Source organism: Miniopterus schreibersii, assembly GCF_964146895.1.
Source record: "Miniopterus schreibersii genome assembly, chromosome: 6".
Lineage (NCBI taxonomy): Eukaryota > Metazoa > Chordata > Mammalia > Chiroptera > Miniopteridae > Miniopterus > Miniopterus schreibersii.
Window position 1 is genome coordinate 54,516,646 of NC_138107.1, and position 17,728 is coordinate 54,534,373.

A 17,728-nucleotide genomic window follows, 5' to 3' on the forward strand; every position below is an offset into this window, starting at 1 on the left:
GTCTTAGTAATTGCAGGAATAGCAGTAGCACATAATTGATGTTTAATAAAATAGTTTACAACGCCTACTTAATTAGTGTTCCAGTCACAATGAATTCTTTTGAATACAACACATGTAACCTAAGTTATTTCCCTATAAGTTACCTTATATCTGTACACAGTAAAATTGATTTGCCACATTTCTGTCCACTTACACAGCCATGTTAAAATTTCCTTTAGATCTTCCTGCCAGTTTGACATTAAGCTATCCATGAATACTTATTTCACTTCCATAATTATGAAGCTGTTGGAATCTCTGATAAAAGATAATTTTATTGAACAAGGCAAGCAATTGTTTTCCCAGAGCAAACAAAATGAAATGTACCTAGAAAGTTCTTTTGAGTGGGATAAATATATAAGTCAAGAAAGAAACAGTGATTTTTCAAAAAGTGTTTCACAAAGTATCACACCAAAAATTAGTAACTGAAAATGAAATAAAATAAATTCATCATAGCATGGAGGAACAGTTTGTCATATCAGACAATGGAATTAAAGATAAAAATCAACTAGTAAATGTAAATTAACTTATTTTGAAAGACACAATCAAAATAATTTTTCCATAAAGGATTTGACAGAGTTAGTAGAGAAGTCTTCGAATTATTATACCATGCGATGCTTTGCTTTTCCTGTTTCTTTGGAATCACTCTTCTATTGTGGACCAACTATCTAACTTCTTAGAACTCCTTCTAGTGCAGTCTTTTCACTTAGTTTCCACACAACTGAAACGTGGCTCTCTCCAGACTCCCTCGCCTGCCTGCCCGAGCTCACCCGTTCTACGCCCTGTTCTTGGAGGGCGTTCATCTCCTGTCAAAAGCAGGCCTTCCAGCAGGCTGGCTGGAGTGGGGTGTGACCCGCGGTTCAGGGAGTGTGGGGAGGGCAGCCTATAGATGTTTCTCTCTGTAAGCACGTCCTCTGGTGAGGAAGGAAAAAAACAAGAAGAAGCTTCTAGAAGGCCTTACAGATTTTCCCAAGTGCTTTCATTTATTTCACAGCACTTGGTAGAATCTTTTGTCTGTCTCTTCATCCCTCCTGCTGGACTGCCAGCCTCTTCTGGACAACAATTTGTATTCCCAATACACTTACCATAGTGCCCCAAAACATTTTTGTTTAGTAAAATTAGGGCAGGTCACTTAGAAATTCCTCTTTAGATACACGAATCCATGGCCACTCCCCCCACTCACTGTCCCTGTCAGACCATTGGCTTTCCCCTGTCACTTGTGAATTCTTTCAAAACACTTGCGCATATGCCATTTTGAAAATGACTGATGCTATTCCAATACAGAAAACAAAAGTGGTAGGAACACCCTTCAGTTACTCTACCAAAAACGAGCTGGGTGCTGGAAGCAAAAAAACAAACTTTTTTAAAAAAATTGGGGCTACCATTTAGGGAGGTGTGTCTAGGTAACAATAGCTCATTAAAATATGAGGGCGCATTGACTCTCCTACATTTTATTTAAGCTTCGGAATCTCGCTCAGGTACGCTAATTGAAAAAGGTTCAGGGGTGGTTACACATCACACTCCAGCTCCAGTTCCTCGAAACTGTTTTGGGCTCCTCTGCGACCGGCGCCGGGCGCAGAATTGCCCCTCCCACCACGCCCAGACCTGCCCGGCCCGCCCCGCCCCTCCCTCCGCGCCGCGCCGCCGCATTGCATGCTGGGAGCCGTAGTCCCGGCCGGCAGCGACCTAGGGACAGAAGGGCACGGGAGGCCAGCCCGCCCCCTCGCTAGGAGAGGTTGCGTTCCTGGGCTGCTCCCTTCGGTTCTCTCGGGCGGAGCCTTCTGTGAGCACAGTTGGATTTGTCTGTGCCACCGTCTGTCTTCTGGGTTTCAATAAAGTTTTCCTCTTCCTCCCCTTGTACGGAGCGCAAGATGGCGGCCTCCTGGTCGCCCTTGGTTACCCTGCGATTAGTGCGGAGCCGTTTGAGAGGGAGATGTGTTGGGTGTGGAGCCTGGGCAGCTGCTCTCACCCCTCCGGCCACCGCCCCTGGGAACCCCTTTTGGAAAGGTCAGTGACTGTGCCAAGAGTAGGCCGAGTCGGCTGCCTATGACCCGGGAAGCCCCGGGTCAGTCACCCTCCCTCCTGGTTTCACGGTTTTGGAGCCCTCGAGAGGAGTTAGCTTCAGCCTCTCTTGCCCTTGCGTTACTACTGCCAGTCTGTGAAGGAGCCTTGAGCACTAAGGAAGCTGGTCCTGAGCGTCATTTTGAGGGTCAGAGGTCGACCCAGAATGTGTTCCCTCCTGGCTGTTAGCTAAGACCTGGTGGGCCCAGGAGGGGAAGCGCCTGGCTAACAGGGATGCTAGCGAGGGGGAGGGGGTGGGGCGGGGGGAGGGGCACGGGCCCTTGGCCCCCAGCCTTCCCAAGCTGTCCCGGCTGGTGGGCAGGCACTGGATTTAAAAGCCACGCCTGGGACCCCTAGGGGACCTCTGGCTCTTGGGATTCTGGGAACACAAGTCCACAAGCATTCGCTGATTGAGGGATAAATTACTGGATTCTTTTCAAGTCACTGGAGGCTTGGGGTATATTTTGTCACCGGGCTTGCATCATTCATTCAAATGTTACGTGTTCAAGAATGAATGCGCATGTTTCCAGTAACCAAGCCCACAGCAGTGCTAATTTTACTGCCATATTCCTGCATTCCCACTAAACAGCGGCTACTCAGAGGCAAGGACCAGCCGTCATTGTTTCCTCATCACTTAGCACAGTGTTTGGTGTGCAGATGTGTTATTTGAATGAGTGAATGAATGAATGAATAAATGACGTTATTTTTGTCTTTTCCATACACATTCTTATGCTTTTTCTCATCTCCAAGCACCCTCTCTTATATATCTTAATTGATTCTCACTGGCTAATTTAGTTAAAACTCTTATCTGTCTTTGACTATTATGGTCAATAGAGTTGAAATGAATACTAGAACTATGGTTAAGTCACCTTAGGTTTTCCTGCAAAGTTTAGCATAATTCACTTTATAATGGAATATTTTGGTAGCATGAGATTTGGATGATAATATAAACTTTATTTTTAATTTTTTGGAATAGGCAATAAAAGCAAATTATATAAAATTCAAAAGGTACAGGAAGGAATACAGTAAATGCAAGACTCTTCCACTTCTGCTAGCCACTTAGTTTTCCTCCCCAGAGACAACCTCTAATAGTGGTTGCTTATGTATTCTTCCAGAGTCATTCTGTCTGTGTACAAACATATTTGTATGTATATAAATATCTGTATTAAAAAAATAGAAGTGCACCCTGGCCCGTGTGGCTCAGTTGGTTTAGCACTGTCCCATTCACCAAAAGACTGCTGGTTAGATTCCCAGTCAGGGCACACTCCCCGGCTTCTGGCTTGATCCCCAGTAGGGGGCATGCAGGAGGCAGTCGATGGACGTGCTTTTTCTCTCTCACATCGATGTTTCTCTCTCCCTCTTCCTTCCCCTCTCTCTAAAATCAATAAAAACATATTTTTTAAAAAGAAGTGAATCATACTGTATACACTGTTCTGTTCCTTTTATTTTTTACTTAGTATATCTTGGAGATCATTCCATATCAATAACTATAGAACTGTCTCATGTTTTAAAGGATTAAAATAGAATTCCATTCTCTGTATGTACCATAATTTATGAAAAGTAAGATTTAAGGAATCATCATAATGACATTTAAGATTTACCAAGTGCTTATTCTGTGTCATGCAATAAACTGAGTGTTTTCTACATACATTATCTCATCTAATTTTTATTATCCTCATTTTGGGAATGATGAATCCAAGGTTGCAAAAGTTATATGGCTAATTAAATGGCAGAACTTGTGAGTTCAAGTAAATGCTATACAGTAAAGTCTATACTTGGACTTACATTTGACCCTAAAGGCTATGCCATTAACTTGTACTCATATTACCTCCTATACTCAGCATTTAGTTGTGTGTGGAGATTTTATGAAAATGTACTTATGGAGATGTTCTCTTCCCCTTTTTAAATAATTAAGTTGCAATGTTAGTATTTAGAGTCTCATTTACAAATATTTCTATGCCTTTTAAAATTATTTTGGTTATTTAGTGTTTATATTTTATCTACATTTTTTCATCTTTTCAAGTCTACTATTGACTACAGTGCAATGTGAGGGAAGCATTGGCTTAATGTTAAAACAAGGACATAGATAAAGAAAAAGAAAGAGGGGAAAGGAAGAGTATGCTCTCTTTTTTTTTTTTTGGCATTGTCTTAGCTTTGTTTTTATGCCTCATCTAAGCTTTAATCTCAGCCCTGGCTCCAAGACATGTTGGAAACTGGAACTATAAAAACTTTAATGGTCCTAAAATGCTGTTCATCCAAATCACTTATCTGATTGCCTAACTTTAAACGTCATAGGAAATGTGGCATTATGAATTCTATTTTGGGATATGTGTATTTCCATTACTAGGATTATTAAAAATTTGAAAGTGAAATTATTAATTATGTAATTTAAGTATATATGTTCAATTTTTATTTCACTGCCTGTTTTCTTTTAGACCTAAGTGTATCTCCATTTAATGTAACAGTTATTCAACCTCCAGATAGTTAAGGAGAAGCATTTTATTAGAAATCAAAGTGGCTATGGTGTGGGTGTTAAATGCGTCAAAACTGCTAATTCAATTGAATCCTGGTATTAAGTGTGTGTGTGTGAAAGTGAATGAAATTTAGTTTCAGCCCTTGAATAGCTCATGGTCTTGGAAGGCAGATGAAATTACAATAGCTAACATTTATTGAGCCCTTTCTTTGTTCCAGGCAGTGTGCTAGCAGTTTCTTTCTCTCATAATTTAATCTTCATAAAAACTCGATATATAAAATTATCTCTATTTTATAAATGAATAAACAGGTATGGCTACCCAACTGGGATTTGAACCCAGGCAATTTTTTTTCTCCAGAACCACAAACTTAACCACTGTGTTCTACTAGCTCCTTACCATAACAATGGACATTAATAACACCATGATCTAGGCCCACGTGAAGTATTGTAGGACTATAGAGGAGAAAGCAGCTCTACTTGGAGCTGGGAGGATTTTTAAAGCAAAAGTGTAGAAGTGAGCTTTATATAGCTCTTATTGGTTTATGGTCCATCAGTGAGAGCAGTTAGAGATGAAGCTCAGAAGGTGAGCTGGGATTTGGTTAGAACAGTCCTGTATACTGTGTGAAGATTTCTAAGCTCAGTGGGATGCTGTTGGAGGTTTCTTAAGAATTGAAGTGATCAGATCTGTTTTAGCATGATTATTATTGTGGCAGCCTGAAAAACAGATGGGGAATGCCTGGGTGAAGGAATATTGGGAGCTGGGTGATTGTTTACAAGGAAGTTGTAGTAGTACAGAGGAGAGTCTGTACTACTGCCTGAATTACTGCCGTGGTGAAGATGGAGATCAGGGCAGCAAGGGAGGAAATTCAGAGACACTGCTTTGGTAGAATTGACAGGCTTTGGGGGAGAAAAGGAAAGACAGGAGTTAAGATCAATTTAGGTTTCCTAGTTTGGGTAATTTAATGGCATTGCCATCTATCCATCAAGAGAGAAAAAACAAACAAAAAGGCCAGCCCAGCTGGTGTGGTTCAGTGGTTGAGCATTGACTCATGAACCAAGAGGTTGCTCGTTCGATTCCCCATCAGGGCACATCCCCAGGTTGCGGGTTTAATCCTCAGTGGGGAGCATGCAGGAGGCAGCCGGTCGATGTTTCGCTTTCATTGATGTTCCTGTCTCTCTATCCCTCTCTCTTCTCTAAATCAATAAAAAACATTAAAAAAAAAAAAAATCCTCAAAAAAAAAGAAAAGTAAGGCCAGAGGCATTTTAGGGGGAGATCCCATTTGGAATTTGTTAAGTTTGAGGTGTTTATGATGATTGAAGGTAAGTAAGTCTAATTAGTTGTAGGAAATGTGGATATCTTAGACTAAAAAAGGAAATTTGAGGTGTTGAGAGCCATGAAAATAGAAGAACTAGCCTGGGAATATTTGTAGAGTAAAAAGGAGAAAAGACTAAGGATGAGTCCTTGAGGAAAACTGACATTTTAAGAGCAGAAGGATGTGACCTTGTCGAAGAGCATTTAGGTCATAGGAAAACTGGAGAGAATCCAAGGAGGAAAATGTTTCTAGGTTTTCCAAAACTAAAAATTAGCACATCTGAAATTCTATTTTATTTAAGCTAGTCTTAGAATTTAAGTTTATTTCATGTAGGCAAGATAATATGAGAGTCACATCTTGTGATTTGCTATGATTATAGCGTCCTATATCTCAGTTTGTGTTTTTAGGTGTCTCTCTTAAATGATGATTCATATTCACCTTTAGCTCCACAATCTCTTCTTTAATGCATGTGCATAGGAGGTCTCAATTAGGCATTAAATGAGTAGAACTAAACCCGCCTCAGCTATGTAGATTGGTATAATTTATTCACAGTATAGATTAGTGGCTTAGAAAATGGGCTTTGGATGTTTATTACCCAATTAGATGAAGACCCCTATGTGAAACTTCATGTTTCTTGGATCTCTATTGACATTTATTATATTAGAAAAGAATGTTCATGCCTAACTTCATGAGACTAACTTCATGATAATGGTTTATTTCAATTAATTTTGTTTTAAAACATAGCACAGCTTATTATATAAGCATAGCTACTGCTCTAGATGTAGTTCTGGGGTGGAGGGTGGGGCAGATGAAATAGGGTGGGTCTAGGAGTACAGTGATAGAGAGGAACTTTAAAGGTCCAGAAATGGATTACTAATCTACTATTGATTATCACTGCTTCATACCTCAAGAGCTTCATTCTCTTTAAGTAAATGGTGAATGTTTCAATGGAGTATAACTATTTTGGATTTGTCTTTTCACAAAAAGCCCCACAGAAATAATGGATGTCAAGGGTCTAGAAACTGGTAGTTCAGCGTTTGGGTCTGGTGCAGTAAGATGCTCTATGAATTCTCTGACAAAAGGTCATCTAGCCTCAGCTTGAATATATCTAACACTAGGTTAGATATATAACACTTTCCTAGGTTAGTCATATTTCCTGTGACCTGTGACTGAGATTTGTTCCAATTTCTCTCTTTAGAGCCTTTTGAATATGTCTGTTCCTGCTGTGTGTTGTCTTTATTGAGGTCCCATTTCTACCTACACCTGCCCTACTGGAGGTACCTGATACTTTAATCTCCAGGATCTTTTTTTATAACCTCTTTCATTGTCCTGATTGTTCCTTCTTATTTCTTCCCTCCATCCATTTTATCCTAGAAGTTACTTTTTCGATGCACTATCTATCCATATTTTTGACCAGGCACTGTAGTTCTCAACAATTTTTAGTTCCTTCATAGCTTCATCATGCAGTTTATATCTTAAATGTAACTCCTGTAAGATTCCATTTTAAAATTCTCATTTATATATATGTGGGAGGGTATAAAATTTAAAATAGATGAACATAACGAATAGATGCTATTTTTCTTTATCTTTTGAAGGAAAATAGATCCCATAGATCTCATTATTAAACAATGTATAAACAGGGCGAATGTTAAGGAGTTGCTAAGTATGCTAGGCCATGCCTGTAATTACTTCAGAACAGCTTTGTTCAGATATTTAGGCAGCATTTTACTGATTTGTTATTATGAAATTTAAAGTATTATTTTTTCCTTTTGTAAAGTTATACATATTGTCACTTTTAAGATCAATTAGCTCCTAAAGGGAAAAAAATGATAACCAGCAAGCATTTAGTTTTAATTTTCATAATTTTTCTATTTAAATCAAAATCAGCTTTTTAAAGCTCCTAAATTAGCCTTTTATAAATAACATAAATCATCTTGTGATGCATTCCTTGATGAAGGCTTATGTTGTTTTTTTAAAGAAATGGTTTTATTAAGGTTTGATTTTCTTCTGTTCTGCACTTTGTTTTCTTGTCACTGAATCAAACATAAGACTTTAATGTCACTGGTAAGTCTGACTTTTTGGGTCATTGATGACTATTGCAGTTTTCAAAAAAGCAACTGAATATTTTTGGATATGATGAGAACATAATAGAGCATAAATGGGCTGCCTATTACCGTAGCATGGGCTTTGGTCATTGTAGGGGAACATTTCTGGTTAGTGGCCACTGTTTACAGTTTGTTAAAATCAACACATGTTCAAGCAACTCATAAATAATTGTGAACACAGTATTTGAAAGAATGTTTAATCAATATGCATTAAAAATCTAATTACAGTAATGAAGTTTACAGCTGAAATTTTAATCCTGCCCTTTAGAAATATTAGATGTGTTTTTCCTGATTGTGCATTTTTCTGACAGTGGTTGGGGAAGCATTTTACACTGGAAATCTCAGTTTCTTATATAGTTTTGATTTCATTTAACTGAGCACGCTCTTTTTGGCAACAGTCCTCTTTCTTTTTGTGAAGAAGTGAAGCTCCTTTTATTCCATAACTGTTACTTTGAAGAATTTTGATTGGTTTTATTTTAGGGCTGGTGAATATATGGGATACCAGATGAATAATAAAATGTGACCTAAAAAGACTAGATTGTGATATTGGTTTCATTCCATAGTACTGGATCAATCATTTAATTTGGTATTTCCATTTTCTCATCTGTAGAATGGGGTTAATTATCCTAACTACCTTTCTTACATGTCATTTATGAGGCTAAAGCAAATTATTATATGAGAAAGTCCTTTGAAAACTATAAGAAATGCTATATAAATGTGGGGCTATGCTAGGAGTAATTGAAATACTAATTCTGAAATGCTAGAGTGGTGGATTCTAGTCAGTGTATAGAAATAGAATGAACTCAACTCTATATAGAATTACTAAAACCATTTTAACTGGGTGCAGTTTTGATTTTTCTAAGACTATGCAAAGGACCTCTGTAGATAACCAGAGTTATGTTCTCCTGGACATAACTACCTTTTCTCTGGATATTCTGAGCATTTAGAGGTTCTCAGAAAATACAAATTACTGTTTTCTTCATGACGTTTCAAAGAAAGCTGTTGAAATTAGATTTATAGTATGCAGGTAAGCCACTAAGGTAAAATATCTTCATTTAGTAAGATACTGTTTATGAATACTGTTTTCAGAGGAACTCAAGTAATTGTGAATTATTTGCTGTGCAGCAAGATATAAAGATAACATAGAATCATAGAATGTTAGAGCTGAAGAGGACCTGTGGGTCATGTAGTCAAATGTCAGATGGGCATGTAGTTTCTGCTGTAATAGTTTTTTTGTGTTTTTTTTTGAGGCATCCTTTTCATTTTTGGATAGCCCTAGTTGTTAGAAAATTCTTCAGATAGGCTGAAATTCGAGCTTTTCTATAACTTCTCCCCAATTTATCTTGACTCTTTCCTCAAGTATAATAATATATGTAACTCTAGTCCTGATTGCACTATGACAGCTTTTTACACATATCAAAACTGATGCTATCTCATTCATTTATTTACTCATTTATAAAATTATTGGGTGCCTTCTTGTCGCAATTCTGTTTGGCAATTGTTAAGACATCAGAGATACATTTCTCCCATTCATTCATTCATTCATTCATTCATTCATTCATTCATTCATTCACCAATTATTTCTTGATGCCTTCTATATGCTGGACACATATGCTGGGATGTTGTTATTATTTTCGGTGTTAGCTGTCCGTGTCTTACCAGTCAAATCTCACGATGTGATTTGTAGGTCCTTGAACTACCTCCCTTCTTGAAATTACAATGTGTTTTCTGAATGTCACTCTGAAAATGTGGCCCCCATATCTCAATATATTTCTTTAGATATGTCTGGTTAGAGCAGTATTGTACGTTACCTTTTCTGTGTCCTGTTGCATTAACTTTTGGTGGCCAAGTCATATTCATGTCTCACCCTAAGACTCCTAGGGCTTTTAAGGCAAATCTTTCCAGTTTGTATTTGACTAGTTATTTTTCTATTTTAAAAATAAATTATTTTAAATTATAATATACTCTATGTGCATAGTAGAAAATACAGAAAAGACAACTTCTGTTAACTTTATTTTCATTTTAAAAGCCTACTTATTAAAGTATACTCACAGGTAGAGAACAGACTTACAGCTGTCAGAGGGGAAGGGGGTTGCGGGACTGGATGAAAAAGGTGAAGGGATTAAGAAAAAACAACTCTTAGACACAGAAAACAGCAGGTGATTACCAGAGGGAAAGGGGGTTGGTAGGAGGTAGAGGAGGGTATAGAGGGGATAAATGGTGATGAAAGGAGATTTGACTTGGGGTGGAAAACACACAATACAGTATAGAGATGATGGATTATAGAATTGTACACCTGAAATCTACATAATTTTATTAACCAATGTCACCCCAGTAAATTTAATAAAAAAGATTTATTTAGAAAAGTACACAAATGATAAGTGTAAAGCCCACTGAATTTTCTTAAAGAGAATAGATCAGTATAAATACTACCTAAATCAAGAAATGGAGCCTTTGTGTTGCTTAGAGGATCCCATTGTGCACCCTCCCAACCACTGGCTTTTTACTTTCAATGGTAGTCAACATCCTGATATGTATTACTATTGATTTATTCATTCATCTGTTGATGGACACAGGTTGTTTCTCTATTTTAGCTATCGTAAATAATGCTGCAATGAACATGGTGGGTGCAGATATCATTTTGAGATAGTAATTTTGTTTCCACTCGGATAAATACCCAGAAGTGGAATTGTTAGATTCTATTTGTTAATTAACTGTAGAAGTTCTTTGTCTGTATGTTCTGGATATGAGTCCTTTGTCAGATATATAGATTGTAAATATTTTCTCCAAGTCTGTGGCTTGCATTTTAATTTTTCTTGTGGAGTCTTTTAATGAGCAGAAGTTCTTCATTTTAATATAGTCCACTTAGTCTTTTTGTGTGTGTGAGTTCTATTTAAGAAATCCTTCTTTACCTTAAGGTCATGAAGTTACTCTTATATTATCTTTTAGAAGCTTTTCTTATTTATTTATTTATTTATTTATTTATTTATTTATTTATTTATTTATTTATTTATTTAAATATATCTTTATTGATTTCAGAGAGAGGAAGGGAGAATGAGAGGGAGAGAGAGAGAGAGAAACATCAGTGATGAGAGAGTCATCACTGATCGGCTGCCTCCTGCACGTCCCTGATTGGGGATTGAGCCCACAGCCTGCGCATGTGCCCTGACCAGGAATCGAACCGCTATCTCTTGGATTCTGGGTCGATGCTCAACCGCTGAGCCATGCTCAGCCGGGCAAACTTTTCATATTTAGATCTATGATCCATCTGGAATTAATTTCATATATGATGCTAGGTTGGGGTCAAGATATATTTTTTCCATGTGGATATCAATTGACCCAGGAACATTTTTTGAGTAGAGATTTTTTTTCCATGTGTGCCACCTTTGACAAAAATCAAGTGACCACATATCTGTGGGCTTCTGTATTGTTTCACAGGTTCTATTCTTGTACCAGTACCACACTGTCCTAATTTTTTAGCCTTATAAGTCTTAATATCTTGCCATATAAGTTCTTCAGCTTCACTCTTTTCAAGATTGAGTAGACTTGGGCTGTCTGACCAATAGCCACTAGCCACATGTGTACACTGAGTATTTGAAATTTGACTACTGTCACTGGGGAACTCAAACTTTAATTCTTTCAATTTTAATTGACTTAAATATAAATTTAAAAAGGATGCTTGGTTTAGCTATTGGACTTTATTTTTTAGAGCAATTTTAGGTTTATAGCAAAATTGAGCAGAAGGTACAGAGATTTCCCATATACCCCCTGCTCCCTCATTATCAATGTAAGTATTCTTGGAATGACTTGGGAATGTGAATCTGCTTTCTCAACTGTAGATTTTATGAAGTCTAAATATAGGTTAAGTATTTCTGATAAAGATTCAACATCCAAATTGAGATATGTTCTAAGTGTAAAAATACATGTAGAATTTCAAAGACTTAGTATGAAAAAAATAATGTTAAAATATCTTATTAGAATTTTAAAAATTTTGTGTGGGAGATCGAGGTTCGATTCCCTGTCAGGGCATATGCCCAGGTTTCAGGCTCAATCCCTAAAAGAGGGTGTGCAGGAGGCAGCTGATCAATGACTCTCATCCTTGATATTTCTCTCTCTTCAGTGACTCTCTCTCTCTCTCCCTTCCACTCTCTGAAATCAATACAAACATATTTTTAAAAAATTTAAAAATTTTGATTACAGTTCTTGATGTCAAGAATTGTGAACAATCTGAAATTTTACCATTTGCAAGATAAACATATTAATCTGTCTGAGTTTCTTGGATGTTGGCAGAAGATATGAAACTCCTTGATCAGAGACAAAGAACTTTATTACCCATGGCCCAGCAGGTAACGTGAGCATTATGTTTGCCTCAGTTCCCCTTGCCCCTCAAGCCTTATAGAGGCAATGCAGAGGTTGGCGCTGGTGGATGCCTGCAGCCACAGTTGTGTCACAGTTGAACCCTGAGCTTGAGAAACTTCATCTTTTATAAGGGGGCTGCAAGCAAATATCAGCTTTTGACCTCATGGAAACATCATTATACTGAACAGCAACAAACATTAAGAAATGATCTGCACAAAATTGTTTAGCTATCACTACTATATAATCTTATAACATTTTTCTTAACTCCAAAAGATACCCAGTGCTCATTAGCAGTCGTTACCCATTCCCCTCCTCCTTTCTGCCCCCACTGCCCCCACTGCCCACAGCCCTTGGTAACCACTAATTTACTTCTGTTTCTGTGGATTTGACTATTCTTGCCATTTCATAGAAATGGAATCATACAATACATGGTCTCTTGTGTTGGCTTCTTTCACTTACCATGTTTTTGAGGTTTATCCAAGTTGTAGTATTTATCTGTACTTCATTCCTATTATGGCTGAATAATATTCCATTGTATAGATGGATGTACCATATTTTCTTTATTCACTTGTCAGTTGGTAGACATTTGATTTGTTTCTACTTTTTGCCTAATATGAATAATGCTGCTATGAACATTTGTGTACAAGTTTTCATATGGACATATATTTTTATTTCTCTTGGCTATATACCTAGGAATAGAATTGTTGGGTCATGTGGTAACCCTGTGTTTAACTTCTTGAGGAACTGTCATTGTTTTCCAAAGCATCTGTACTCTTTTACATTTCTGTAAACAATATATGAGGGTTTCAGTTTCTCCACATCTTCTCCAACACTGTCTTTTTGATCACCACCCTCTTGTGTGAAGTGCTACCATATTGTGGCTTTTATTTCCCTAATGACTAATGATATTGAACATTTTTACATGTGCTGTTGACCATTCAGATATCTTCTTTGGAGGAATGTCTATTTTAATCCTTTGCCCATTTAAAAAATTGGGTTGTCATTTTATTGTTGAGTTGTAAGAGTTCTTTATATATTTTGGAGCCTGATCATATGTGTGATTTGCAAATGTTTTCTCCCATTCTGTGGATTGTATTTTCACTTTCTTTGATAATGTCCTTTGATGCATAAAAGTTTTAATTTCGATAAAGTCCAGTTTATTTATTTTTTATTTGGTTGCTTTTGCTTTTGGTGTCATATCTAAGAAATCATTGCCTAATCTAAGGTTATAAAGATGTACAATTATGTTTTCTTCTATGCATTTTATATAGTTTTAACTCTTACATTTAGATTTTTGATCCATTGCTACTAAGATTTAATTGGGATTCATTAAGTCTGCATTTTACAGTTGATTGGGATGTCTGGAAGGATTGGAGTTTAATGGACATCTCCTTGCCTGAATTAGTCTGTTATATCAAGGTTTTACTGTAAATAGGTTTTCATTTGATTCTTTTCAGTATGATTACATTTTTGAAACTAAATAAACCTTAGTTAAGTTTCACGTCGGTAGTTTCATTCAATTTTTATAGTATGTGAACATCTTGAATTATGATTATGATCCAGCATTGGTTTGCCTCCCAACTTTGTGTCATCTTCATATTTGAGGGCCAGGCCACTCTGTCTTCATTTAGTACCAAATATATTAATATTTTGTTCTCAAAGCTCAAAGAGGTGTACATAAAACTAGTTTGTCAAAAATTTTAAAAGCCACCTATATGAAATATAAGAGCTTTTAGTTTTATATGGAAAGGAATTTCTTCCCTCTTAACACTTCAACTGTGGGATTTCAATAGAAAAAGCTGTTGCTGCTGGCGGGTTTTGGAAGAGTCAGAGGCAGGTTGATCCTGGAGTGCAGGCAGGGCAGAGCTCTAGGAGGGCCTGAGGACCATGGAGACGTAGGAGGAGTGGGTTGTTGGCTGCTCTGGGAGGCTTGAGTACTTCAAATTAGAGGGCCTGAGAGAGGTTTGTGTTTTGACTTTCTGTTGCCTGGCTGTGACAAATGGGAGCACAGCCTTCACTTGTGTATAGTATTATGGTGGTTTTAATGAGGGGGTTTTGGAGTCACTCATCTTGAGATCCTGACTTGGCCATTCACTTAAGTTTCCTAATCTTTTAAAGGTATTTTAGTTTTCTCCTTTGTAAGGAATAATAACATCTACCTTAGATTTTTTTATGAGAAGTAAGATAATATATAAAAAGTGCTGTTTGTGTGCTGGGTACATAGTAGGCATATCTTCAATTCTTTCCTTTAATCATAGGGTATTTTTGAACTGAGAAATCATTACAGAATCTTTTTGAATTGAATCCCACTTTATTGACAAGTTGAAAAGTTTCTGTATTTTAAACCACATCTTTACTGATTTTGAGTATGAAGTTTGAGATGGGTTCTCAAGAAGTTTTAACTTCCAGTATTAAAACAAGTATCTTAAAGATGAGTAACGTTGCTTAAAGGGAAAATGCTTACTTTCTGTTGAAGCGGTCTGGTTCACCATTTTGCTTAAGTCTCTAAATATCTCTAAGATATTTTTAACTATCTACCTATGTGTAGAATTAGAAACCCATTCCAATTTAAAGCACCTAAGAACACAAAGGTCACATATCCCCTGTGTTATTATCACTCTGGCTCTATGGAAACAGTGTCAGTACAATTAAGCTTTATGACATATATATTAGGGTTCTCCAGAGAAACAGAACCAATAGGATGCACGTACATTTAGGAAGAGATTTATTATAGGGAATTGGTTCACACAATTTCAGAGGCTGACAGGTCCCAAGATCTGCAGTCGGTGAACTGGAGACTCAGACCCAGGAGAGTCAATGGTTAACTAGGGGAGCTGATAGTGTAGTTCCAGTCTGAAGACTGGGAGGCTCAGGAACCAGGAAGAAAAGGTGTTTCAGTTTGAGTCTAAAGGCAGGAGAAAATTGATGTCCCAGCTTAAAGGCAGTCAGGCAGGAGGAGTTCCTTCTTTTTCGCAGGAGGGTCAGCCATTTACTCTGTTTAGGCCTTCAGCTGATTGAAGACACACCCACGTTAGAGAGAGTAATCTGCTTTACTGCATCTACGCAGGAACACCCTCAGAGACACATCCAGAATAATGTATGACCAAATGTCTGGGCATCCCATGGCCCAGTCAAGTTGACACAAAAAATTAACCATCACAACATGTATCAAGACTGTAATTGTTCTCTATGTGGCAACAACATTTCCCCTCACATTCTTAAGATGCTTGCAGTAGTCCAGGTATCCCTATTTGACATGTGAAAGTACAAATGCAGGAAGAAATGAGTTCCTTCTGAAGAGCACCTTGGGAAACTTTGGCAGAAGCTGACTTTCCCCTAAGCATATTGCTGGGATGGTGGTCATGTCCCCAGTCCACCATGGAGAACATTACTGTGACTGAGGGTCAAATGGTGGAGTCAGGAGATGGATCTAGAGGGTGTGTATGACTCCAGAGCCCACCTTCCTTCCACTGTAACATCCTAACTTCCTGCTGTACCTGTGGGTACAAATGCTGGCTCTGCCACTACCTGGCAGTGGGGACATGGATAGGCTACTTAGCTCTCTGTGCCTTAGTTTCTTAAGTTTTAAAGTATGGATAATGTTAGTGCCTACCTCATAGGGTGGTTGTGAAAATTAAATGAGTTAATGTATATAAAGTACTTAGAAAAGTACCTGGCACTTAGTAGTTAGTAGAGGTTAGCAACTGTTGCTGCTGCTATTAGCTACATGATCTTGGTCAATTTACTTAACCTGCAGTGCCAACTCTCTGGTCCAAATTACAGACATCTCTTCAATTGACTGTTATTATAGTTTCCTAACAAGTTTCTCTATTCTCCCTAACAAATACATATAATAATGGCTTTATTGAGATATAATTCATGTACCATGCAATTTATCCATTTCTACTTTCACTTTGCCTTTCTACCATCTTATTTTCTACAGAGTAATTTTTTTTTTTTTTAAATATATCTTTATTGATTTCAGAGAGAGGAAAGGAGAGGGAGAGAAAGAGACAGAAACATCAATGATGAGAGAGTCATTGACTGAGCCCACAACCCGGGCATGTGCCCTGACCGGGAATCGAACCCCGATTGCCTGGATCCTAGGTCGACGCTCAACCGCTGAGCCATACCCAGCTGGGTGCTACAGAGTAATCTTTAAAAAAAATAAATCAAATCATGTCACATCCCTGATCAAGGCCTTCCACTTTTTCTTAATTCTACTTAAAAACCCCACAGTACTTACCATGGCTTACAAGAACCTATGTGATCAGGTCTTGGCTCTCCTTTCCACTTCATCTTGTGACAGACTCCACCTTGTTCATTTAAACCACCCACATAAGCCTTGTTTTTGTTCCTCAGAAATATGAAGCTTTTTTCCATTTTCACTTTAGGGTTTTGGTAGAGCTCTTGCCTCTGCCTGTGATGTTCTTTTCTCAGATCTTCTTCAGAGCTGACTCCTTTTGGCATTCAGGTGTCAACTTTAATGTCACTTTCACAGGAAGTCTTTTCCTCCTACTATAGGAGTCCCTGGTCATTCCCTAACATAGTGCTTCTCAAACTTTAACATGCATATGAAACACCTAGATATTTTGTTAAAAATGCAAATTTTGATTCAGACCCATGGAGTGGGGCCTGAGATTCTGTATTTAAGTTCCCTGGGGATGTCCATGCTGTTGGTTAGAGGCCCTAGGATATCCTTCTTATTAAGTGTACTGATCACTGCCTGATCCTTACTTCTTCATTTCATTTTTTTTGGTTCTATCTTCCCCTTCACTGGAGTGAAGGCTCCACAAGGAAAGGAGTTTGTTTTTAGTGTTTTTTCACTGGTGTTAGCAATAGTATCTGAAATATAGATGATTCTCAACAAACATGAGTGAGTGAATACATTTATTTGTGGTTTTTAAAAAATTACTTGTATAATAGGATTATTGTGAGGATTAATAAAAATAATTATGTTAAGTTACCTAACCCATCCCTGGAAGATGGTAGGTGCTCAATAAATGTGAGTTGCTATTAATAGACTTTCCTTCTAAAACTCTTGTTTTGACATTTTTATTTTTTTAATTTTAATTTTTTTAAATGTTTTTATTGATTTCACAAAGAAGAAAGGAGAGGGAGAGGGAGAGATAGAAACATCAATGGTGAGAGGGAGTCATTGATCAGCTGCCTCCTGCATGCCCCCTACTGGGGGTCAAGCCTGCGACCTGTGCATGTGCCCTGACTGGGAATCGAACCTTGTTCTCCTGGATCATAGGTTGATGCTCAACCACTGAACTATGCTGTCCGGGCTTGACATTATTTTTAAAACTGTGATTCTTAACCAGTGTTTATTCACAAATTTGATTCAAAATCTGAAGAAGGCTGTAGTATATTTAGG

General features: G+C 37.7%; 1 protein-coding gene across 2 annotated transcripts in view; it reads left to right on the forward strand.

Annotated features, from left to right (window-relative positions):
- Positions 1–1,694: 1,694 nt before the first annotated feature.
- The window catches only part of AFG1L (AFG1 like ATPase), a 135,554-nt gene continuing 119,520 nt past the window's right edge, over positions 1,695–17,728 (forward strand). Inside the window, exon 1 of one of the 2 annotated variants that reach the window (XM_081140782.1) lies at positions 1,695–2,043. In XM_081140782.1, coding sequence (XP_080996908.1) covers positions 1,908–2,043 — 136 coding nt within the window. In that variant the 5' untranslated portion in view covers positions 1,695–1,907. The remainder of the gene's footprint in view (positions 2,044–17,728) is intronic. The other variant, XM_081140783.1, reaches the window with a different exon arrangement.